The sequence below is a fragment of the Salmo salar genome, chromosome 01, assembly GCF_965601325.2.
Source record: "Salmo salar chromosome 01, fSalSal1, whole genome shotgun sequence".
NCBI classification, from domain to species: domain Eukaryota; kingdom Metazoa; phylum Chordata; class Actinopteri; order Salmoniformes; family Salmonidae; genus Salmo; species Salmo salar.
Window position 1 is genome coordinate 68,058,500 of NC_138291.1, and position 26,937 is coordinate 68,085,436.

The window sequence follows — 26,937 nt, forward strand, 5'->3', positions numbered from 1 at the left end:
CATGGTGAACACATCAAAATGACTGTCCACAAACACAACAAGTGTTAATTTGTGCTACAGAGGGGGAGTGAATTGTTTTATGGGGTTTGTTTAAGATATACAGCACATATGAAATAATTCATTTTTATGATAAGGTGACGCACCATTACTTAGAACAGGCTGATAGAGTCAGGATCATTCCCATGGACAAACAGATTCCTCATCAGTGTTGGGTTGTTGGTCTGTTTCGCTACTACCCTTCCACGTGTTTACTGAACTACTACAGGCACGCAGTCATGGACAGCATAGTAGTCTGAAAGGTACAGTATAAGAAATGGTTCTAAACAAGACCTGAGCAAAGCAGGTACTGATCATAAATGCTTTACTGTGTTTTCCTTAGTGGTGTGCAACTGTTAATATTAAAATACCAGATAAATAAGCATACATGATTGGGTAGGCTCATAACATTCAAGAAACTATTGGTGAGTGTTTAGCTGGGTCCATACATTTGTCAGGGCTTCCTCACCTTGTGTGTGCATCGAGGGTCTCCAGTATGCTGGTTTTAATCCCTAATATGCTAAAATGTAAAAAGAAAAAGTAGAGCATCTCTTTATCGGGCAGACCTCTCCCCATATTTACAACCATTGAATCAATATGTTTGACCATGACAGTTTACAATCTAAGGTAATACCAAGTAATTTAGTCTCCTCAACTTGCTCAACAGTCACGCCAGTTCCTTACCAGATTCTAGAATTTGGGGAATGATTTGTACCAAATACAATGCTCTTACTTTTAGAGATGTTCAGAACCAGTTTATTACTGGCCATCCATTCTAAAACTGACACGTATAGGGTTGATTCATCAGCATATATACAGTGTAGACAGACAGGCCTTGTTACATGCCAGTGGCAGGTCATAGGTAAAAATAGAAAAGAGTAGAGGGCTAAGAGAGCTTCCCTGCATACCGTACAATCACACTTTACATGTTTAACATTAGAGAAGCTTCCAATAAAGTAGACCCTCTGTGTTCTATTAGATAGATAGCTCTGAATCCATGATATGGCAGAGGTTGAAAAGCCATAACACACACATTTTTTCAACAACAGGTTATGGTCAATAATATCAAAGGCTGCACTGAAATCTAACAGTACAGCTCCCACAATCTTCTTCTTATCAATTTCTTTCAACCAATCATCAGTCATTTGTGTCAGTGCAGTACATGTTGAGTCCCCTTCTCTATAAGCATGCTGAAAGTCTGTTGTTAATTTCTTTAGAGAGAAATACCATTGTATCTGGTCAAACACCATTTTTTTCCTAAAGTTTGCTAAGAGTTGGGAGCAAGCTGACTGGTCAGCTGTTAGAACCAGTAAAGGGTGCTTTACCATTCTTGGGTAGCGGAACAACTTTGGCTTCCCTCCAGGTCTGAGGACAAACAGATTAAAGATATGACAAATAGGAGTGTTAATATAGTCTGCCACCATCCTCAGTAGCTTTCTATCTACGTTGTCAATACCAGGTGGTTTCTCATTACTGATGGACAACAATAATTTCCCCACACTAACTTCACAAAATTTCGCAACTCTTAGTACAAAACTCCAAACAGATCATCAAAAAGGCTTTTTTGTATTATTAGTGTTTTTTTTTTTTTTTTTTTACAATTGACACAAAATCACACAGTAGCTTTTTCACCAAACATAATGAGTGTTTCATCTAGAAATACCTTTGAAATAAAGTAATTGCCTTTCACAATGCAACGCTCACAATACTTTTCATATGATTCACTCCTCATTTGTTTAAAAATATATTTGACCATCACTTAATCCAAGCATGGGCCCCATCAAAGAGGTAAAAGAGGTGGGCATGGGCCCCATCAAAGAGGTCAAAAAGGTGTGCATGGGCCCTATCAAAGAGGTCAGAGAGGTGGGCATGGGCCCCATCAAAGAGGTCAAAAAGGTGGGCGTGGGCCCTATCAAAGAGGTCAGAGAGGTGGGCATGGGCCCCATCAAAGAGGTCAAAAAGGTGGGCGTGGGCCCCCTCAAAGAGGTGGACATCAGAGAGAGGGAGGCAGACGGCAAGGAACTGTTGTGTCTCATGAAGTCCGGGCCATAATCTTGACAATGTGGTAAACAGAGGCCTTACCATTGCAGAGGCTGCCAGATAAGTTCAAATAATGACAATCTGAAAAGATTGTGGTGTCAATTCGATCATGAGAACATTTCACCAAAAGAATGTTATGTATGGGGTAAATCTGCAGGATGTGTACTACGCTTTACCATTACATTTACAGTAAATTACATATTGTAATGCATGTAAATTCACAAAACATGTTACAGTATTCTTACAATATGATCTATTGACAGTATACTCTGTTCTACCCTCAGAATTGACAGAAGACCCTATGGTGGTGGCCATGGCTGTGAGCTGACCGACCAGCAGGAGTGGACAGTGGTGGAAATGGTGAGGGTCAGGAATGACATACGGCTGTCCGAAATTAAGCAGGCCATTGAGGAGAATGATGACACCTTTGCCAATGTGGCATCCATCAGCCTACCAACAATCACCCGCTTTTTGAAGAGGCACTATGAAACATATTTACCTGGTGCCTTTTGAGACAAACAACCGGGTGAAACAACTGCGGGCAGACTATGTTCAGGTACAGCACTATATATATTTACATTTACATTTAAGTCATTTAGCAGACGCTCTTATCCAGAGCGACTTACAAAATGGTGCATTCACCTTATGATATCCAGTGGAACAACCACTTTACAATAGTGCATCTAAATCTTTTAAGGGGGGGGGGGGGGGGGGGGTTAGAAGGATTACTTTATCCTAGGTATTCCTTAAAGAGGTGGGGTTTCAGGTGTCTCCGGAAGGTGGTGATTGACTCCGCTGTCCTGGCGTCGTGAGGGAGCTTGTTGCACCATTGGGGTGCCAGAGCAGCGAACAGTTTTGACTGGGCTGAGCGGGAACTGTGCTTCCTCAGAGGTAGGGGGGCCAGCAGGCCAGTGGTGGATGAACGCAGTGCCCTTGTTTGGGTGTAGGGCCTGATCAGAGCCTGAAGGTATGGAGGTGCCGTTCCCTTCACAGCTCCGTAGGCAATCACCATGGTCTTGTAGCGGATGCGAGCTTCAACTGGAAGCCAGTGGAGAGAGCGGAGGAGCGGGGTGACGTGAGAGAACTTGGGAAGGTTGAACACCAGATGGGCTGCGGCGTTCTGGATGAGTTGTAGGGGTTTAATGGCACAGGCAGGGAGCCCAGCCAACAGCGAGTTGCAGTAATCCAGACGGGAGATGACAAGTGCCTGGATTAGGACCTGCGCCGCTTCCTGTGTGAGGCAGGGTCGTACTCTGCGAATGTTGTAGAGCATGAACCTACAGGATCGGGTCACCGCCTTGATGTTAGTGGAGAACGACAGGGTGTTGTCCAGGATCACGCCAAGGTTCTTAGCACTCTGGGAGGAGGACACAAGGGAGTTGTCAACCGTGATGGCGAGATCATGGAACGGGCAGTCCTTCCCCGGGAGGAAGAGCAGCTCCGTCTTGCCGAGGTTCAGCTTGAGCTGGTGATCCGTCATCCACACTGATATGTCTGACAGACATGCAGAGATGCGATTCGCCGCCTGGTTATCAGAAGGGGGAAAGGAGAAGATTAATTGTGTGTCGTCTGCATAGCAATGATAGGAGAGACCATGTGAGGATATGACAGAGCCAAGTGACTTGGTGTATAGCGAGAATAGGAGAGGGCCTAGAACAGAGCCCTGGGGGACACCAGTGGTGAGAGCGCATGGTGCGGAGACAGATTCTCGCCACGCCACCTGGTAGGAGCGACCTGTCAGGTAGGACGCAATCCAAGCGTGGGCCGCGCCGGAGATGCCCAACTCGGAGAGGGTGGAGAGGAGGATCTGATGGTTCACAGTATCAAAGGCAGCAGATAGGTCTAGAAGGATGAGAGCAGAGGAGAGAGAGTTAGCTTTAGCAGTGCGGAGAGCCTCCGTGACACAGAGAAGAGCAGTCTCAGTTGAATGCCCAGTCTTGAAACCTGACTGATTAGGATATATATATATATATATATATATATATATATATATATATATATATATATATATATATATATAATATATATATATTAACAGTAGTACAGCACTATATGCTGTACTACTGTTAATATTTGATGCACATGCTACTTCACAATATCATATTGGAACTGTACTGTAAAAATAACTCACCAAATTATATTTTTAGAGGGTGATGGTGCTTGATGCTGCAGTGAACCATCACAAGTATATCTTTGTTGATGAAGCGGGCTTCAACCTGGCCAAAACTTGGCGCCGTGGGTAGAACCTCATCGGCCAACGGGTGACCGTCCAAGTGCCTGGACAACGTGGGGGAAACATCTCCATGTGCGCAGCTATCTCTGAAGATGGTGTGGTAGGACCTATGCCATTACTTGGATCCTAAAACGCTGCACACATTGTGTTTCTCGATTAAATTGAGCAGGCCTGTCAAGGTGAAGGTGTCACCAATGTTATTGTGTGGGAAAATTTCAGGTTCCACCATGCAGAGGTGGGTCAGGCATGGTTTTGGGCCCATCTCTGATTTGTGACCATATACAGTGCCTTGCGAAAGTATTCGACCCCCTTGAACTTTTCGACCTTTTGCCACATTTCAGGCTTCAAACATAAAGATATAAAACTGTAATTTTTTGTGAAGAATCAACAACAAGTGGGACACAATTATGAAGTGGAACGAAATTTATTGGATATTTCAAACTTTTTTAACAAATAAAAAACTGAAAAATTGGCCGTGCAAAATTATTCAGCCCCTTTACTTTCAGTGCAGCAAACTCTCTCCAGAAGTTCAGTGAGGATCTCTGAATGATCCAATGTTGACCTAAATGACTAATGATGATAAATAGAATCCACCTGTGTGAAATCAAGTCTCCGTATAAATGCACCTGCTCTGTGATAGTCTCAGAGGTCCGTTTAAAGCGCAGAGAGCATCATGAAGAACAAGGAACACACCAGGCAGGTCCGAGATACTGTTGTGGAGAAGTTTAAAGCCGGATTTGGATACAAAAAGATTTCCCAAGCTTTAAACATCCCAAGGAGCACTGTGCAAGCGATAATATTGAAATGGAAGGAGTATCAGACCACTGCAAATCTACGAAGACCCGGCCGTTCCTCTAAACTTTCAGCTCATACAAGGAGAAGACTGATCAGAGATGCAGCCAAGAGGCCCATGATCACTCTGGATGAACTGCAGAGATCTACAGCTGAGGTGGGAGACTCTGTCCATGGGACAACAATCAGTCGTATACTGCACAAATCTGGCCTTTATGGAAGAGTGGCAAGAAGAAAGCCATTTCTTAAAGATATCCATAAAAAGTGTTGTTTAAAGTTTGCCACTAGCCACCTGGGAGACACACCAAACATGTGGAAGAAGGTGCTCTGGTCAGATGAAACCAAAATCGAACATTGTTTGCTATTGGATTAACTGGTAGTTAAAACAACTCAATTTAAAAGATATCATGTTGTGTTTTAGTGATTAATGTTCTCATTATATTTCACAATAAACTTATTCTGAATCAATGGTTGTGTTGTTAGAGATGTTTACAATCAAAATTAATCCAAATAAATGAAAGACTGGGTGCGTTAAAAGCAGTGGTGGAAAAAGTACACAATTGTCATACTTGAGTAAAAGTAAAGATCCATTAAGAGAAAATGACTCAAGTAGAAGTGAAAGTCACCAAGAAAAATATTACTTGAGTAAAAGTCTAAAAGTATTTGATTTTAAACATACTTAAGTAAGATCAGACGGCACAACGTTTTTAATAAAAAATGTAATTTACAGATAGCCAGGGGCACACTACAACACGCAGACATCATTTACAAACTAAGCATTTGTGCTTAGTGAGTCCTGCAGATCAGAGGCAGTAGGGGTGAACAGGGATGTTTTCTTGATAAGTGAGTGAATTGGACCACTTTTCTGTCCTGCTAAGCATTGAAAAGTACTTTTGGGTGTCAGGGTAAATGTATAGAAAGTGTACATTATTGTGTAAGACGTTTATTTAGGAATGTAGTGAAGTAAAAGTAGCCAAAAATATAAATAGTAAAGTACAGATACCTAAAAACAACTACTTAAGTAGTACTTTAAAGTATTTTAACTTTAGTACTTTACACCACTGGTTAAAAGTGTGACCAGTATGGAGTTTTGTACTAGGAGTGATTAAAAAAATTCTAGTAGGTGCATGCTTATCAATAACTGGAAGAAACAATTTTATAAATGCATCAAGTGCAGCTTCTGGATGCTTCTCATTATACACGTCAGACCAACAAGTATGATGTGTTGTTAGAATGAGGGGATTAGGAGTGTTGTGCAATGGCATTATGCTTTCTACAATTTACAACTTACACTGAGAGCAGGAGGCCTATAGATATGTCTGGAAATCATCCTGCTACTGCAGCTGTACACTGTTTCCACTACAGATGAGAACATCTTGTTTGTGCAGCCATGTTGACTCAGGTGTCTAATAAGGATTAATGGCATCAACTGAAAATGGTTGTCTAGCAATGACCAACAACCAACTTGACAGAGCTTGAAGATTCTTGAAAAGAATAATGGATAAATGTTGCACAATCCAGGAGACTCACAGCAGTAATCACTGCCAAAGGTGATTCTAACATGTATTGACTCTAATCAAGAAATGCTCGTGTTTTATGTTTCAATATATATATATTGCGCAAAAGAATAAAGGGAACACTTAAACAACACATCCTAGATCTGAATGAAAGAAATAATCTTATTAAATACTTTTTTCTTTACATAGTTGAATGTGCTGACAACAAAATCACACAAAAAATAATCAATGGAAATCAAATTTATCAACCCATGGAGGTCTGGATTTGGAGTCACACTCAAAATTAAAGTGGAAAACCACACTACAGGCTGATCCAACTTTGTAGTAATGTCCTTAAAACGAGTGAAAATGAGGCTCAGTAGTGTGTGTGGCCTCCACATGCCTGTTTGACCTCCCTACAACGCCTGGGAATGCTCCTGATGAGGTGGCGGATGGTCTCCTGAGGGATCGCCTCCCAGACCTGGACTAAAGCATCCGCCAACTCCTGGACAGTCTGTGGTGCAACGTGGCGTTGGTGGATGGAGAGAGACATGATGTCCCAGATGCGCTCAATTGGATTCAGGTCTGGGGAACGGGCGGGCCAGTCCATAGCATCAATGCCTTCCTCTTGCAGGAACTGCTGACACACTCCAGCCGCATGAGGTCTAGCATTGTCTTGCATTAGGAGGAACCCAGGGCCAACCGCACCAGCATATGGTCTCACAAGGGGTCTGAGGATCTCATCTCGGTACCTAATGGCAGTCAGGCTACCTCTGGCGAGCACATGGAGGGCTGTGCAGCCCCCCAAAGAAATGCCACCCCACACCATGACTGACCCACCACCAAACCGGTCATGCTGGAGGATGTTGCAGGCAGCAGAACGTTCTCCACAGCGTCTCCAGACTCTGTCACGTCTGTCACGTGGTCAGTGTGAACCTGCTTTCATCTGTGAAGAGCACAGAGCGCCAGTGACGAATTTGCCAATCTTGGTGTTCTCTGGCAAATGCCAAACGTCCTGCACGGTGTTGGGCTGTAAGCACAACCCCCACCTGTGGACGTCGGGCCCTCATACCACCCTCACGGAGTCTGTTTCTGACCGTTTGAGCAGACACATGCACATTTGTGGCCTGCTGGAGGTCATTTTGCAGGGCTCTGGCAGTGCTTCTCCTGCTCCTCCTTGCACAAAGGTGGAGGTAGCGGTCCTGCTGCTGGGTTGTTGCCCTCCTACGGCCTCCTCCACGTCTCCTAATGTACTGGCCTGTCTCCTGGTAGCGCCTCCATGCTCTGGACACTACGCTGACAGACACAGCAAACCTTCTTGCCACAGCTCGCATTGATGTGCCATCCTGGATGAGCTGCACTACCTGAGCCACTTGTGTGGGTTGTAGACTCCGTCTCATGCCACCACTAGAGTGAAGCACCGCTAGCATTCAAAAGTGACCAAAACATCAGCCAGGAAGCATAGGAACTGAGAAGTGGTCTGTGATCCCCACCTGCAGAACCACTCCTTTATTGGGGTGTCTTGCTAATTGCCTATAATTTCCACCTGTTGTCTATTCCATTTGCACAACAGCATGTGACATTTATTGTCAATCAGTGTTGCTTCCTAAGTGGACAGTTTGATTTCACAGAAGTGTGATTGACTTGGAGTTACATTGTGTTGTTTAAGTGTTCCCTTTATTTTTTTGAGCAGTGTATATATTTGTTTTTACAAATGTTTGAATTTCTTACACTTTGACATTACAGAATATTTTCTGTAGATCATTTACAAATAATGACAATTACATCCATTTTAATCCCACTTTGTAACACAACAAAATGTGGAAAAAGTGGTTTGAATACTTTCTGAAGGCACTGTAGAGTACATTGAGTCCGACTAAACTGCATTATCCTGGTAAATTGTAGTATTACCCTATACATTGGCCTAGGGTCAACTGAAAAGCACAGCAGTGGGATACATTTCTCCTTGTATTTGCTTACTGCTATTTACATTAGATATGCCAATTAGATGAAATGTTGAAATAATATTTGTTAGATTGTTGGAGGTATGTTTGATCATCAATTTGAGTGTACTGGGCCTCGCTGCTGCTTATAATAGGCCAATGTGTGCTATGCCTGTGTTGTATATGACATGATATGAGAGTAGGCTGCTAGTGTCTCTAGTTGATGTGATAGCAATAAGATCTGGCAAGTTTGTCAAAGGAGCCATGAGCGTAATAGCGGGAACGGTGCTAGAGCTTTCTTTGACCAATATATCAAGTCTTTGGCTTTGCATTAAAAAACGCAGTTCTTCTTTTGGACGCTAGATGGGGCATACACGCATTATTTGACATAGCGTAGGCTAACTAACGGCGGTCTGTTTGCCCCAGCACAGGACGAGGGAATGGGCTGGGCTGAATCAAGCACTCCTGCGTGAAGACAACTTGTGTAAGTTGCAAGCCGCCAAATACCAATGTAGAGTTTATTTGAGATTGACGTATTGGTAGCTAGCTAGTTACCAAGCTATAGTAAAAGCTTCGACGTGAACTGGCTAGCATTTGAAGTGCGTTTTGAACGTGCCATGCGTTGTTGGCTAATGTTATGCTTACCAGCTAACGTCATCTAGATGTCAGAGCTCATTCTGAGCCAGGTTAATAATAACTAACTACTGAGAAAAACGTCAATCCGCTGTATTATTTGCTTAACAAGTTAACGTTAGCTAGCTATATCCCGACTAACTTGGCTGGTTGTGGTTAACTAGATAACGCGTTCGCTAGCTAGAACTGATAGCTACTAACTACATGTGAAGTGTTGTTTTTAGCTGTCAAGTTAGCGCCAGCTTTCTAACGTTAGCTATTTCATAACGTAATTAAAAGCCACAATCTGCAATTCGTTATAACTAACGTGTGTTCAGCCAAACTAACGTTACTGCAGCCCCGTCATTTCTATTTATTATGGGCCTCCTAGCTAACGTTAGCTAGTTACTTTACACAGTTGCTATATTTTAAGTTATGATGGGGTTAATTAGCTATCTACCTAACTAGCCAAGACGGTTGTACTAAATTAGCTCTCTTGATGACGTTGACACTTTTATTTATATAACATTCAGGTCCTGCACTCAGGTCCAAAGTTTGCCTCACGTGCTCGACCAGATTCATTCACTACTTTGCACTACTAGCCTATAGGGCATTGGGTGCCATTTGGGACGCAACCTCCCTCTGTTTTACAGTCAGAAAAATACCTCGGTTACAAACATTATATTCCATAGGGTCTACTGCCAACGATGAAATGTGCTTCTTTACTCAAATCTGTTTGATCTCGCTACTCGACAGCTGCATCTCCAGTTCATGGTGAGCAGCGATTTGGTCAGGAAGTGTAGTAAACCATGGTCATAATACCAGGGTCAAAAATAGTGGTGAATACACAACCTGTCACTGTTGCGTTATGATGTGGTTTTATGCAACCTCTTGAGGTTTTTCACAAGTTCTGTCATTCATTCGGTATGCTTCTGGTTGCTGCTAGGTCAGAATATTATTGTGGTTAATCAGTGTTGAATAGACACTCTACACTGGGTTTAATCTCAAGCTTTGCTAGGAGGGCTTTCAGATATCCTATTACACTTATTTTGTGTTGCCTTGCATGAAAGCAGAATTGTATAGAGAACTTTAGTTGTTTTCACTATAAAATAATAAAAGCAATATTTTCATTAATACTAACCAACCTGTTAGGCATGTGATGTAACCTACTATTGCATCATACAGTATTTTCTTGCATCAAATACTGCCTATATGATGGACCACATCATCCAATTTACAGGACAAGTGTGTCCGTTCACTCTTTTAGGACCTAGAGAGAAGGGGGTTCTGTGTCACTCTTGCCTCAAGTGTGTTTTAGTGCATTGTTCAAGCCCAGGCCTTTTGTGAGACATTACAAGGTTCCTCTCAAAAATGTAATATGGACAAAAGCTATCCTGCAAACAGAATTGAATTCACCTGTAAATTGAATTAACACAGTGGAGTGAGCAAGCCACAGATTTTACAGATGCTAATTGCCAAAACACCACACAACACACGCACCTCTGTCTTGTCACATTAGCTCTCAGCAATTCATATTCATATGCGTTATCGCAGTGCATTGCTGTTATAGTGTATTTTGAGACCATCCATTTTAACAATATTTGGTGGGTGAACTGCGGCGATTGACTTGGTCGTGATTAGAGGTCGACCGATTAATCGGAGTAGCCGATTAATTAGGGCCGATTTCAAGTTTTCATAACAATCGGTAATCGGCATGTTTGGACACCGATCATGGCCGATTACATTGCACTCCATGAGGAGACTGCGTGGCAGGCTGACTACCTGTTATGCGAGTGCAGCAAGGAGCCAAGGTAAGGTGCTAGCTAGCATTAAATGTATCTTATAAAAAACAATCAATCTTAACGTAATCACAGGCTAACTACACATGGTTGATATTACTAGTTTATCTAGCTTGTCCTGTGTTGCACATAATCGATGTGGTACCTGTTAATTTATCATTGAATCACAGCCTACTTCCCCAAACGGGTGATTTAACGAGCGCATTTGCCAAAAAAAGCACCTGTCGTTGCACCAATGTGTACCTAACCATAAACATTACCGCCTTTCTTAAAATCAATACACAAGTATATATTTTTAAACCTGCATATTGAGTTAATATTGCCTCCTAACATGAATTTCTTTTAACTAGGGAAATTGTCACTTCTCTTGCGTTCTGTGCAACAGAGTTAGGGTATATGCAGCAGTTTGGGCCACCTGGCTCGTTGCGAACTGTGTGAAGACTATTTCTTCCTAAGGAAGACAGCCAACTTTGCCAAACGGGGGATGATTTAACAAAAGCGCATTTGTGAAAAAAGGCACAATTGTTGCACGAATGTACCTAACCATAAACATCAATGCCTTTCTTAAAATCAATACACAGAAGCATATGTTTTTAAACCTGCATATTTAGTTAAAAGAAATTCATGTTAGCAGGCAATATTAACCTAAGGAAATTGTGTCAATTCTCTTGTGTTCATTGCACGCAGAGTCAGGGTATATGCAACAGTTTGGGCCGCCTGGCTCGTTGCGAACTAATTAGCCAGAATTTCACGTAATTATGACATAACATTGAAGGTTGTGCAATGTAACAGCAATATTTAGACTTATGGATGCCACACGTTAGATAAAATACAGAACGGTTATGTATTTCACTGAAAGAATAAACGTGTTGTTTTCGTAATGATAGTTTCCGGATTTGACCATATTGATGACCTAAGGCTCGTATTTCTGTTTGTTATTATATTATAATTAAGTCTATGATTTGATAGAGCAGTCTGACTGAGCGGTGGTAGGCAGCAGCAGGCTCGTAAGCATTCATTCAAACAGCACTTTACTGCCTTTGCCAGCAGCTCTTCTCAATGCTTCAAGCATTGCGCGGTTTAAGACTTCAAGCCTATCAACTCCCTAAATTAGGCTGGCAATACTAAAGTACCTATTAGAACATCATTAGTCAAAGGTATATGAAATACAAATTGTATAGAGAGAAATAGTCCTATAGTAACTACAGCCTAAAACTTCTTATCTGGGAATATTGAAGACTCGTGTTAAAAGGAACCACCATCTTTCATATGTTCTCATGTTCTGAGCAAGGAACTTAAATGTTAGCTTTTTTACATGGCACATATTGCACTTTTACTTTCTTCTCCAACACTTTATTTTTGTGTTATTGAAACCAAATTGAACATGTTTCATTATTTATTTGAGACTAAATATATTTTATTGATGTATTATTAAGTTAAAATAAGTGTTCATTGTTCATTCAGTATTGTTGTAATTGTCATTATTGCAAATATGTATATAAAAATTGGCCAATTAATCGCTATCGTCTTTTTTTGTCCTCCAATAATCGGTATCGGCGTTGAAAAATCATAATCGGTCGACCTCTAGTCGTGATGCCTCCCCCTTGGCATCTCTGTGACCTACCTTTTCTTCTGCTTCTGCCTTTGCATTGCTTGCTCTTTGAAATTCTAGGCTGGGTGTCTGTAAAGCACTTTGTGACAACTGAAAATGTAAAAAGGGCTTTATAAAATACATTTGATCTGCAGCAGGAGCCAAGCCCATGGCTCATTTAATTTGTGATTGACTTCGCTTTAATCTGAATGAAGCATACCAGAAATTAATGCAGTTAGGTGAAAACGTATGGTGAAGGGGGGAGGCAAATATATATAGTTTGGATATTACTCACAATGATGCAGTAGGTAGCCATTGTTTCCACAAGCCCTCCCCCAACCTCACTTTCTTACTGTTTCCATAATTCTCATGTCTCTCACTTCCCCAATGATCTTTGTTACTTTCTCCCTCCTTTCCTTCCCCTCTACTTTTGTGCTATTTTATTGCCCGGCCACTTGGTTTCCAGTGGTGGACAAAGCGTTCTCTCACATAAGAAGAATGAATGTGGACGCTGATGTTGGAGTTAGGACCAAGCCCAGAGTCTATGGTTCGGTTCACTCCCCCCTCTGACCTTCTCTTGTTTGACCTTTCTAACATGGTGGCTCTGCAGTCTATAGCTTTCCCTCTTCTGTCTTTGTTTTTGAGCGCTCTCTCCCCTCACACATCGAAAACCCCAGCTTTTCTGCACAAAACAGAGGCTGTTGCTTGTCATTTGTATTTATGGATCCACATTAGCTGCTGCCAAGACAGCAGCTACTCTTTCTGGGGTCTGGCAAAATTAAGGCAGTTATACAGTTTTTAAACATTACAATACATTCATAACAGATTTTACAACACACTGTGTGTGTGCCCTCAGGCCCCTACTTCACTACCACATATCTACAATACAAAATCTGTGTGTACGTGTGTGTGTATAGTGGGTATGTTATCATGTGTCTATGCATGTCTCTGTGCCTATGTTGGTGTTGCTTCACAGTCCCCGCTGTTCCATAAGGTGTATTTTTATGTTTTTTCTAATCTGATTCTACTGCTTGCATCAGTTACCTGATGTGGAATACAGTTTGATGTAGTCATGGCTCTGTAGTACTGTGTGCCTCCCCTAGTCTGTGCTGGACTTGGAGACTGTGAAGAGCCCTCTGGTGTCATGTCTTGTGGGTTATACATGGGTGTCTGAGCTGTGTGCTAGTCCCTTAAACAGACACCTCGGTGCTTTCAACATGTCAATACCTCTCACAAATACAAGTAGTGGTGAAGTCAATCTCTCCTTCACTTTGAGCCAGGACATATTAATGTTTGCTCTCTGCTGCCAGTCGTGCTGACTTGTTCTGAGCAAATTGCAATTTTCCTAATTTCTTCTTTGTGGCACCTGACCACGTGCGACTAAACTAGAGTCTGTAGGAGCTGCCTTGTTGATAGTGCTGTTAAGAAGGTATAGCAGTGCATTATTATGGATACACTTCTCCCCATCTTAGCTACTGTTGTATCAATTTTTTTATTTAACTAGGCAAGTCAGTTTAGAACAAATTCTTATTTACAATGACGGCCAAACCCGGACGACGCTGGGCCAATTGTGCACCACCCTATGGGACTCTCAATCACGGCCGGATGTGATGCAGCCTGGATTCGAACCAGGTACTGCAGTGAAGCCTCTTGCACTGAGATGCCATGTCTTAGACCACTGCGCCACTCGGGAGCCTGTCATGTTCAATACGGTTGACCATGACAGTTTACAATCCAGGGTTACTGCAAGCAGTTTAGTCACCTCAACCTGCTCATTTTCCACATTATTCATTACAAGATTTAGTTGAGGTTTAGGGTTTAGTGAAGTATTTGTCCCAAATACAATGCTTTTGCTTTTGAAATATTTATGACTAACTTATTTCTTGCCACCCATTCTGAAACGAACTGTAGCTCTATGTTAAGTGTTGCAGTCATTTCAGTCGCTGTAGTAGCTGATGTGTATAGTGTTGAGTCATCCATAGACACTCTGGCTTTACTCAAAGCTAGTGGCATGTCGTTAGTAATGTTTGAAAAATGTAATGGGCCTAGACAGCTCCCCTGAGGAATTCCTGATTCTACCTAAATTATGTTGGAGTGGCTTACATTAAAGTTATTGATTAATAATGACAAACCTCCTGGCATTGACAATTTAGATTGAAAGCTACGGAGTATGGTAACGTATTCTATAGCCACTCTTATCTGCCATATCATTAATCTGAGCCGAGAGCAGTCCTGGGCTACTCCAGTCCTCAGGGGCCTGATTGGTGTCACACTTTTGCCCCAGTCCCAGCTAACACACCTGACTCCAACAATCAACTAATCATGATCTTCAGTTTAGAATGCAATTAGTTTAAATCAGCTGTGCTTTCTAGGGATGGGGGAAAACGTGACACCAATCAGGCCCCCAAGGACTGGAATTGCACAGGCCTGGCCAAGATGAAAGTGTGTGTCATCAGGCCTGGAGGGAAGCCAAAGTAGTTCTGCTGCCCAAGAGTGGTAAAGCAGCCTTTACTGGTTCTAACAGACCTATAAACTTGCTGCCAGCTCTTAGCAAACTGTTTGAAAACATGGTCTTTGACCCAATACAATGCTATTTCTTTGTAAACAGACTGCCAACATGCATATAGAGAAGGGTACTCAACATGTACTCCACTGACACAAATGACTGATGATTGGTTGAAAGAAATTGATAATAAGAAGGTTGTGGGAGCTGTACTGTTAGATTTCAGTGCAGCCTTTTTATATTTGATGACCATAACCTGTTGTTGATAACTTGTGTAATGGCTTTTCAATCTCAGCTCTGAATCCACAATATGGCAATCTATCTAATAGAACACAGAGGTTTTTCTTTATTGGAAGCTTCTCTAATGTCAAACATGTGAAGTGTGGTGTACTGCAGGGCAGCTCTCTAGGACCTCTACTCTTTTCTATTTTTACCAATGACCTGCCCCTGGCATAAAAAAAAACGTGTGTCCATGTATGCTAATTCAACCATATAGGCTCCAGCAACCACCGCTAATGAAGTCACTGAAACCCTTAACAAAGAGTTGCAGTCTGTTTTGGAATGGGTGGCCAGTAATACACTGGTCCTGAACATCTCTAAAACTAAGAGCATTGTATTTGGTACAAACGATTCCCAAAGTTCTAGACCTCAGCTGTATCTGGTAATGAATGGTGTGGCTGTTGAACAAATTGAGGAGACTAAATTACTTGGCGTTACCTTAGATCTTAAACTGTCACTTGTACATATACAGTACCAGTGAAAGGTTAGGACCCTCATACTCATTCAAGGGTTTTTGTTTATTTTTACTATTTTCTATATTGTAGAATAATAGTGGAGACATCAAAACTATGAAATAACACATGGAATCATTTAGTAACCAAAAAAGTGTTAACCTCTTACATCTAGACGTTCCGCTAGCGGAACACCTGCTCCAATATCCAATGATAGGCGTGGCGCGAATTACAAATTCCTCAAACTTCAATTTTTCAAACATATGACTATTTCACAGCATTTTAAAGACAAGACTCTCCTTTATCTAACCACACTGTCCGATTTCAAAAAGGCTTTACAGCGAAAGCAAAACATTAGATTATGTCAGCAGACTACCCAGCCAGAAATAATCAGACACCCATTTTGCAAGCTAGCATATAATGTCACAAAAACCCAGAAGACAGCTAAATGCAGCACTAACCTTTGATGATCTTCATCAGATGACACACCTGGGACATTATGTTATACAATACATGCATGTTTTGTTCAATCAAGTTCATATTTATATAAAAAAACAGCTTTTTACATTAGCATGTGACGTTCAGAACTAGCAAACTTCCGGGGAATTTACTAACAATTTACTAAATTACTCACGATAAACGTTCACAAAAAGTATAACAATTATTTTAAGAATTATAGATACAATACTCCTCTATGCACTCGATATGTCCGATTTTAAAATAGCTTTTTGTTGAAAGCACATTTTGCAATATTCTAAGTACATAGCCCAGCCATCACGGGCTAGCTATTTAGACACCCGGCAAGTTTAGCCTTCACCAAAATCAGATTTACTATTATAAAAGTTTGATTACCTTTTGTTGTCTTCGTCAGAATGCACTCACAGGACTGCTACTTCAATAACAAATCTTGGTTTGGTCCAAAATAATCCATCGTTATGTCCGAATAGCGGCGTTTTGTTTGTGCGTCCCAGACACTATCCGAAATGGTAAATCAGGGTCGTGCGCATGGCGCAATTCGTGACAAAAAAATTCGAAATATTCCATTACCGTACTTCGAAGCATTTCAACCGCTGTTTAAAATCAATTTTTATGCAATTTATCTCGTAAAAAAGCGATAATATTCCGACCGGGAATCTCCTTTTCGGCAAACAGAGGAAAAATCACAAAGACGGGGGCGGCCAGGGCACGCGCCTAAGCCCACAGTCCCTTGATCGGCCACTTGAGAAAGGCGATAATGTGTTTCAGCCTGGGGCTGGGATGACGACATTCAGGTTTTTCCCGGGCTCTGAGCGCCTATGGAAGACGTAGGAAGTGTCACGTTAGAGCAGAGATCCTTTGTAAAAGATAGAGATGGCAAAGAAGTTCAAGAAATGGTCAGACAGGCCACTTCCTGTAAAGGAATCTCTCAGGTTTTGACCTGCCATTTGAGTTCTGTTATACTCACAGACACCATTCAAACAGTTTTAGAAACTTTGGAGTGTTTTCTATCCAAAGCCAATAATTATATGCATATTCTAGTTACTGGGCAGGAGTAGTAACCAGATTAAATCGGGTACGTTTTTTTATCCAGCCGTGAAAATACTGCCCCCTAGCCATAACAGGTTAAACAAATCAAAATATATTTTATATTTGAGATTCTTCAAAGTAGCCAAAATTTGCCTTGATGACAGCTTCGCATACTCTTGGCAGCCTCAACCAGCTTCACCAGGAATGCTTTTCCAACAGTCTTGGAGTTCCCACATGTGACCCGTTTCAGGAAACTAGACATATGTTGCAAGTAACGACTTCACAAGAGAGCCATTTGAATTTTTCTTTTTGATTTTTATATATTAAAAAAAAAAAGGAAAATGTGTTTTTTTGGTAGAAATGCCTTCTGGAACATGTGAACTTTCATGTGCCTTAATAACAAACTTGTATGCCATCTGAATAAAATTGTTAAATTACGAGCCTTGTTGGTTAAGCCACAGAAAGTCAGTAGCCTTCCCACTAGTCATGATTGGCTGAGATAATGAGTCGGCTGAACATGTCGAGAGAGGAGTTCAGATTGTTCTGCCATATAGAAGGCTTCCGTCTATTTGAGCTGGTCAGTCTGTGTCGGTAATCCTGTCGAACGCATCTTTTTTTTGTTGATGTATCATGTAGTGGAGCTGAATAAGTGTTACTCTCCACTCTGGAGAATCGAGTTTTGAAATCAGTGGAATTAGAATATGATGGCTAAAGAGATGGAGAAAACACCTGTCTCCAGATTACATCTTCAAGTGTACTGTTAGCTCGCTAGCTAACATTACGTGTATCCCAGAACCATTTGCTTTGCTAGTTAGAGCCTAATGTTAGCTAGCTTACATTGAAACTGGTTGGTTAGCTCCCAGCAGATTCATGCAGGGTAGTAACTAGAGGTCGACCGATTAATCCTAATGGCCGATTTAATTAGGGGCGATTTCAAGTTTTCATAACAATCAGTAATCGGCATTTTTGGACGCCGATTACATTGCACTCCACGAGGAGACTGTGTGGCAGGCTGACTACCTGTTATGCGAGTGCAGCAAGGAGCCAAGGTAAGGTGCTAGCTAGCATTAAACTTATCTTATAAAAAACAATCAATCTTAACATAATCACTAGTTAACTACACATGGTTGATGATATTACTAGTTTTTCTAGCTTGTCCTGCGTTGCATATAATCGATGTGGTACCTGTTAATTTATCATTAAATCACAGCCTACTTCCCCAAACGGGTGATTTAACAAGCGCTTTCACGAAAAAAGCACTGTCGTTGCACCAATGTGTACCTAACCATAAACATCAATGCCTTTCTTAAAATCAATACACAAGTATATATTTTTAAACCTGTATATTTAGTTAATATTGCCTGCTAACATGAGTTTCTTTTAACCAGGGAAATTGTGTCACTCTTGCGTTCTGTGCAAGCAGAGTCAGGGTGTATGCAGCAGTTTGGGCCGCCTGGCTCTTTGCGAACTGTGTGAAGACCATTTCTTCCTAACAAAGACCGTAATTAATTTGCCAGAATTGTACATAATTATGACATAACATTAAAGGTTGTGCAATGTAACAGCAATATTTAGACTTATGGATGCCACCCGTTAGATAAAATACGGAATGGTTCCGTATTTCACTGAAAGATTCATGTTTTTTTTTCCCGAAATGATAGTTTCCGGATTTGACCATATTAATGACCTAAGGCTCGTATTTCTGTGTTATTATAATTAAGTCTATGATTTGATAGACCAGTCTGACTGAACGGTGGTAGGCAGCAGCAGGCTCGTAAGCATTCATTCAAACAGCACTTTCCTGCATTTGCCAGCAGCTCTTCACAATGCTTCAAGCATTGCACTGTTTATGACTTCAAGCCTATCAACTCCCGAGATTAGGCTGGCAATACTAAAGTACCTATTAGAACATCCAATAGTCAAAGCGAAATAGTCCTATAATAACTACAACCTAAAACTTCTTACCTGGGAATATTGAAGACTCATGTTAAAAGGAACCACCAGCTTTCATATGTTCTGAGCCAGGAATTTAAACGTTAGCTTTTTTTACATGGCACATATTGCACTTTTACTTTCTTCCTCAACACTTTGTTTTTGCATTATTGAAACCAAATTGAACATGTTTCATTATTTATTTGAGACTAAATTGATTATATTGATGTATTATATTATGTTAAATTTGTGTTCATTCAGTATTGTTGTAATTGTCATTATTACAAATATATATGTAAAAATTGGCAGATTAATCGGTATCGGCTTTTTTTTGGCCCTCCAATAATCGGTATCGGCGTTGAAAAATCATAATCGGTCGACCTCTACTCTGAACATTTGATGTTGAGATGTCTGTTAACTTGAATTCTGTTAAGAATTTATTTCGGCAGCAATCTGAGGTGCAGTTAACTCTAATGAACGTATCCTCTTCAGTAGCGGTAGCTCTGGGTCTTCCTTTCCTGTGGCTGTCTTCATGAGAGACAGTTTCATCATAGTGCTTGATGGTTTTTACGACTGCAAAGTTCTGATTTATTGACCTTCATGTCTTGAAGTAATGATGGACTGTTGTTTCTCTCTGCTTTTTTGAGCTGTTCTTACCATCATATGGATTTGGTCTTTTACCAAATACAACAATCTTCTGTATACCACTCCTACCTTGTCACAACACAACTGATTGGCTCAAACGCATTAAGAAGGAAATAAATTGCATAAATTAACTTTTAACAAGGCACACCTGTTAATTGAAATGCATTCTAGGGGACTACCTCATGAATCTGGTTTAGAGAATGCCAAGAGTGTGCGAAGCTGTCAAGGCAAAAGGTGGCTACTTTGAAGAATCTCAAATATAAAATATATTTTGATTTGTTTAACACTTTTTTGGTTATTACATGATTCCGTCTGTGTATTTCATATTTTTGATGTCTTCACTATTATTCTATAATGTTGAAAATAGTAAAAATAAAGAAACCCTGGAATGATGAGACTATGAGGAGGTCAGAGACCTCAACGTGATCAAGACAAAGGAGAAGATTGTGGACTACAGGGAAAGGAGGACCGAGCACGCCCCCTTTCTCATCGACAGGGCTGTAGTGGATCAGGTTGAGAGCTTGAAGTTCCTTGGTGTCCACATCACCAACCAACTAACATGGTCCAAGCACACCAAGACAGTCGTGAAGAGCGCACAACAAAACCTATTCCCCCCTCAGGAGACTGAAAAGATTTGGCATGGGTCCTCAGATCCTCAAATGTTTAGAGTTTCTACTTTAATAACTCTAATCAACTTCTGCAGGCTCTAGTTTTGTCTTACCTTGATTATTGTGTGTTTGAGTGCTGCAAGGAAAGACCTAGTTAAGCTGCAGCTAGCCCAGAACAGAGTGGCAAGTCTTGCTCTTCGTTGTAATCAGAGGGCTGATATAAATACTATGCAAGCCAGTCTCTCTTGGCTAAGAGTTGAGGAGAGACTGACTGCATCACTTATTATTTTTATAAGAAACATTAATGTGGTGAAAATCCCGTTGTTTGCATAGCCAACTTACACACAGCTCTGACACACACACTTACTCTACCAGACATGCCACCAGGGATCTTTTCACAGTCCCCAAATCCAGAACAAATTCAAGAAAGCATACAGTATTACATAAAGCCATTTTTGCATGGCACTCCATTCCATCTCGTATTGCTCTAATAAACAGCAAACATGGTTTAAAAAAAAACGATAAAGCAACACCTCTCCCTGTTTGACCTCGATAGTTTGTATGTGTTGATATGTAGTCTACGTGTGCCTTTTAATTTATTTATTTTTTAATGTAGTTCTGTCCTTGTACTGTTCTTGTCTATTAATGTTATGTATTGCGTCATGTTTTGTGTGGACCCCAGGAAGAGTAGCTGCTTCTTTTGTAACAGCTAATGGGGATCATAATAAAATACCAAAAAAGAACACCCTCTGGATGTAAAGCCATCACACATATTTGTTTTCCAGTTGCAGACTATGATCGATAATGTCAAAAGCCGCACTGAAGTCTTAAAACCTTTTATGGCTAGGGGTTCCGCTAGCGGAACGTTTCGACAACATCCGGTGAAATGGCAGAGTGCGAAATTCCCCCAAAATTATTAGAAATATTTAACTTTCATACATTCACAAGTGCAATACACCAAATTAAAGCTTAACTTCTTGTTAATCTAGCCACCGTGTCAGATTTCAAAAAGGCTTTACGGCGAAAGCAAACCATACTATTATGAGGACAGCACCCCATCAAACAAACACATGACAATCATAATTCAACCTGCCAGTCGCGACACAAAACCCAGAAATAACGATATAATTCATGGCTTACCTTTGAAGATCTTCTTCTGTTGGCACTCCAATATGTCCCATAAACATCATAAATGGTCCTTTTGTTCGATAAATTCCGTCATTATATCTCCAAAATGTAAATTTATTTGGTGTGTTTTATTCAGAAAAACACCGGTTCCAACTCGCGCAACATGACTTCAAAATATCTAATAAGTTACCTGTAATCTTGATCCAAACATTTCAAAAACTTTCCTAATACAACTTTAGGTATTTTTTTACGTAAATAATCGATCAAATTTAAGACGGGATAAACTGTGTTCAATACTGGATGAAAACAAAGTGGAGCGAGCTTTGTTGTCGCGCGCCCCAATCACAACAGTACAGTAGACTCGACCCTCGTTCTGAACAGCAATACTTCTTCATTACTTAAAAGAAAAACATCAACCAATTTCTAAAGACTGTTGACATCCAGTGGAAGCAATAGGAACTGCAAGCAAGTGCCTAAGAAATCTAGATCCACATAGAAAACCCATTGAAAACACTGTCACCTCCAAAAAAAAGAAAATCCTGGATGGCTTGTCCTCGGGGTTTCGCCAGCCAAATAAGTTCTGTTATACTCACAGACATTATTTTAACAGTTTTAGAGACTTTAGAGTGTTTTCTATCCACATCTACCAATTACATGTATATCCTAGCTTCTGGGCCTGAGTAGCAGGCAGTTTACTTTGGGCACGCTTCTCATCCAAAATTCCGAATGCTGCCCCCTATCTTAAAAAAGTTAACAAAATAGCCCCCAGTTTTTTTATCATCAATTTCTCTCAGCCAATCAGTCACTTGTGTAAGTGCTATGCTTGTTGAATGTCCTTTCCTATAAGCGTGCTTAAAGTCTTGTCAATTTGTTTACTGTAAAATAGCATTGTATCTGGTCAAACACTATTTTTTCAAACTTTACAAAGGGTTGGTTACAGGCTAATTGGTCGGCTATTTGTGGAACACCGTTTCTATGGAACTCGGTTTGGGTCTTTGCGTGTCAAAAAAGATACAATTTAGCACTATTTGACGTGTCAAATAAGCCTGTTGACTAATCAGGATCTGAATATGACTGCATGTCACATAATAATTTAACGCGTTCATACATTTTTTTTACTTGCTAATTACACATTGATTACGCTATCACTCATATTTCATATGTCACAACGATTTATCGATACGTATGCTACGATGCTGGTAAAGTTGTCTCACGCACCTATAGTGCTGGTCATTAAAAAAAAGCTAGCTAGCTTATGGATGCAAACAATGTTCTTCCCCAAAAACAAAGCAAAACAACAATCTGTAGCTATAGTTAGCTAGCTGCAGTGAAATGTCTCCACACATCAGGAAGTGCCCGTGGCGTTTTCCTGTAAAGATTAGAAAAGTTTGATTAAACAACTACTTTGTAAGATAAATGTTTTTAAATTAAATGTATGGAAACGGGTGAATTAACACTCCTCAGTTAGTAGGCTCAAGCAAGCTGAAACCCACATGGTAGCAAAAACAAACTAGCAGAAATTAAGTTAGAAATGATTTAAACACACTTTTCTGTAGGCTACTAGTTAACAAAAAATCATGTATGTCATAAAAAATATATTTACCCCACCCAGTATTGTAATCAAAATGTACCAGAAAGCATGTAGTCCTTGGCTCAGACAGTGTAGTTGTATGGGCTCAATAGCATCTCATTAGTGTGCAAGAGCTTGAGAATCAGCTGTACATGTGATGGACGAGTGCACTGCACATGTGATTGAAGAATGCACTGTGCATGCAGAGGGTTGCAATTCCATTGAATTGGGGATAGTTTAACCAAAATATGGCATAAGACCTACAATTCCCTTGTGTATCCCACAAAGGTTAATGGTTATAAGCTAACTTTTTTGATTAATTTAAGCTAAATTCCCGCACTTAACTTCCCATGGAAAATTTCCTGAATAATTCTGGAAATTTACCGGAAAGTTTCCAACCCTAGTTGTTTGTAACTACCCAGGTAGGTTGACTGAACCTGAACCAGGTTGCAGGCACTGGTTACAGTATGATGTTTTTCCTTGAGTGCGCAGCTTGATGAAAGCAGCTTCCCACAAGAATGGGCTTTAGGTGGGGAACATGAACCTGTAGCCATATTACTTCAACAGTATTTAACATGAGATCCTCTCTAATCTTTACAGGCATGTGGTTCTGAATGTAAACCTTAACACCACCACTGGTATTTGTATTTTCTGTAAATGTTATAACCTTGTGTTGCTACCACTTGTGTTGCTACCACTGTAAAGGTATTGTCTGTGTTTCAGAGATGGTCAGAATATGAATTGTATTTCCACCAACCCTCTGATGCCTGACACAGTCAGTGTCAATTGGAGTTATAGGCCTACATGTTGCAGCACTATTGAAATCTCCCCAAGAGGATATTTTGTGTGTGTTTGTGTCACTGTTGACCAAGAAACATCTCAGGCTAGTCTGAACCTCACCTTCATACACTCTTTAAAGCCAATGTTTAGGATCAGCCCTGGCAGGGTGTTTGTCAAGCGTGTGTGTGTCTATGGAATGACTCCAGTGGATGTGGAGGCTAGCCCTGACGTCACCCCTTTACACAATGCACAACAAGCAGGCCTTTTGTCCCAATTATCCTCCCACATACTGCTCATAATGTCCCAGACTCTTTATCTGAATCAGAGGGAGGGAGAGAAAGAGGGTCTTTAATCGTGGACACCAAAAGGTCTGTTTCATGCCAATTCCTTCAATCAGAAATGATGACAGTAGGGATGTTAATCGGTTAGCCAGCGGAAATACATTTGACCTGTCATGCATATCGGTCTGTAGGTTAATTTGCGCACCTCCCGTTCTTCATTCAGATGCATAGGCTATAGCCTGCCTACCTTTGACTATCAGCGTGCCTCCCACCTCTTTGCTATGTGAGCTTGAGGCAGTATAATTGTTTGAAACCTGAACGTTTTACTTTACTTCAAATAACGAGGTAAGTCTTACCTTGCTTCAAAGTAGCCTTGCGAAAATCCATCCATAGAAATGTAGAGGCAATTATTTTATAAAGAATTGCTCATGCCGTTAACCAGCATTTTTCTCCTGTTTTATTGGTTTTCATATCAACTTTCTTTTGTTGTCCAGAAGCCGAAAGCACAATCCTAGTCATATTAGCAACCCATCATAGTAGTTGCTATTAGATTCCCCATCTTTCTAAGTTTCTAATGGAAATGTTCATCTGTCACGTGGAAGTACTCACATTTAGGTGTGCAGTTTAGAACTGTGATTTCCGCAAATTGCATTTGGGCAAGTGTTTGAAAATGTTTTATATGAGCTGCTTCATTACAGGAGTTCCATGTTCAATAATAGGCAATAGCCTTTTCAGTGTTTCCATTGAGCTCTTAATAAAAAAATGTCCGGTCCTTGTATGCATGCATAGTTTCAGAGAGGAAGAAGCGAAGCGAGAGGTTTCACTCTGTCCAAAATAAGTCCAATGCATTTCTATGGCTTATTTTGGGCCTAAGCTTGTCGCCTGCCTTCCCGCCTTGGTACGACTCCCGTTCGTTAGGGCGAAAACATAAGCATCTCGTCATTATATACAGATCTCTGATAGTATTTTCTGTTGGTCAATTCATTTTACTGTTTGGAAAAAATGTAACTGTTTTGTTGACCAGTTAATGAGGGTCAGTTAGTCAGCAGCAAAATTGACAGACATTTGCATCCCTAGATGACAGTTAAACCATGCTACAGCAATCTGTGCAGAATTATATCCACACAAGTATTACGTTTACCTACATGTTGTAATCTTTCACTAGTCTTTTGAGTTGGAGAGTTGAAATCAATATTAGTAATTTGATCCACCAGGAGATGTCAGTTGGTTGGCTGCCTGCTCAGTCTTTGAGTTAATAAATATTGCTCACCCCAGCTCCTCAGAGTATCTGGTTGTTGAGATGTTGACTGAGCTCCAGGTCTGTACTGTAAATGAAACTGTTCTCAGTCAAGTTACCGTCTATGAAATTATTTCTCAGCTTTGAGTTTGTAGAGGCGAAAAGAAGGCTTGGGTAGACGGCAGAGGCTTACCAGATGTGAAGGGAGGGAGGGGAAAAAAGGAGAGAGGGGGATGGTAGAGTAGGTGACAGAAGGAAACTGATTACATGGAAAGGGATAAATGAGATGGAGTTGAAGTTTGTCACACGATCCTAGTACCAGGTGGCAGAGAGGCTGCCAAGGCTTGCCAGAGAACACTGGACTACAACTCTTCATTACACCTTATCAACTCACTTCTCTCTCTCCCCTCCCTCCAGGCTCTCCTCCATCTAACCCCTTCCCCTCCTCTCTCCCGGCCCCTGGGTCAGGGAATGTGCCAGCCCTGGAGATGCCTTACGTGGATCGGCAGAACCGGATCTGTGGCTTCCTGGACATCGAGGAAAACGAGAGCAGTGGGAAGTTCCTGCGCCGCTACTTCATCCTGGACACCCAGCCGGGCAGCCTAGTGTGGTACATGGATAACCCTCAGGTAACATACAGTAGGACAGCTGGCGAGCATTAGCTGTTAGCATTGTGGCTGTTACTGTTAGGGATGGGCATTTTGAAATATGATAAATTACAGGTAACTGCCAAAATAATATGGTGTTGGGCCACCACAAGCCGCCGGAACAGGTTCAATGCACCTTGGCATGGATTCTAAAAGTGTCTGGAACTCTACTGGAGGGATGCAAAACTATTCTTCCACATTACATTCTATCATTTGTTGTTTTGTTGATGGTGGTGGAAAACGCTGTCTCATGTGTCGCTGAAGAATCTCCCACAAGTAGGGCCATATAAAAGTTTAAATGTTTTCCCAAAATCCTTTTTATTTTTCCAGGTTTCCCCCCCAGCTTTTTTCTTGCAAAATCACTTTTTTTTTGTAGAACATCCAATTGAGTTGTTTTTCTATGTTGACTACAATTCGTAAACCACATCAGGAGACCACCTTTTAGGTTTGGGATTTTTTGTTGTTGAATGTACTCATTAATTCCAGTACGCACATAGCAAGAGGCTGTTGGTTAATGGTGTTTTTGTAGCGCACGTGATGGTAGAGTTGATGCAAATAATCATGATATTATTTTGCCAGGTAAGCATAGGCTACTTTGTAGTTAACAATTAACTGATTTTGGGAATGCCTTTCCATCTACCAGAAGATTTTTCATTAGCATCATCGCTAACGGCTACACAAAGTGGTAGCTGTGCACACCGTACATACAGAGGGGGACTCTCGTTGCCTCTTCAAAAAGTTGCAGGAAATCCAACTCACTGATGCATTCTGTTCATGTCTTATTATAAACTTTGTTTTTTTATTTGTTAAGTTAAATAAATGTTTTA

The 26,937-nt window shown here is 40.9% G+C and overlaps 1 protein-coding gene across 8 annotated transcripts in view; it reads left to right on the forward strand.

The window, feature by feature from the left end:
- Positions 1 to 8,886: 8,886 nt before the first annotated feature.
- Positions 8,887 to 26,937, forward strand: part of LOC106607536 (pleckstrin homology domain-containing family A member 1) — a 77,282-nt gene continuing 59,231 nt past the window's right edge. For all 8 annotated transcript variants that reach the window (XM_045721320.2, XM_014204610.3, XM_014204619.3 and 5 more), the window contains exons 1-2: positions 8,887 to 9,024; positions 25,881 to 26,092. In XM_045721320.2, coding sequence (XP_045577276.2) covers positions 25,952 to 26,092 — 141 coding nt within the window. In that variant the 5' untranslated portion in view covers positions 8,887 to 9,024; positions 25,881 to 25,951. The remainder of the gene's footprint in view (positions 9,025 to 25,880; positions 26,093 to 26,937) is intronic.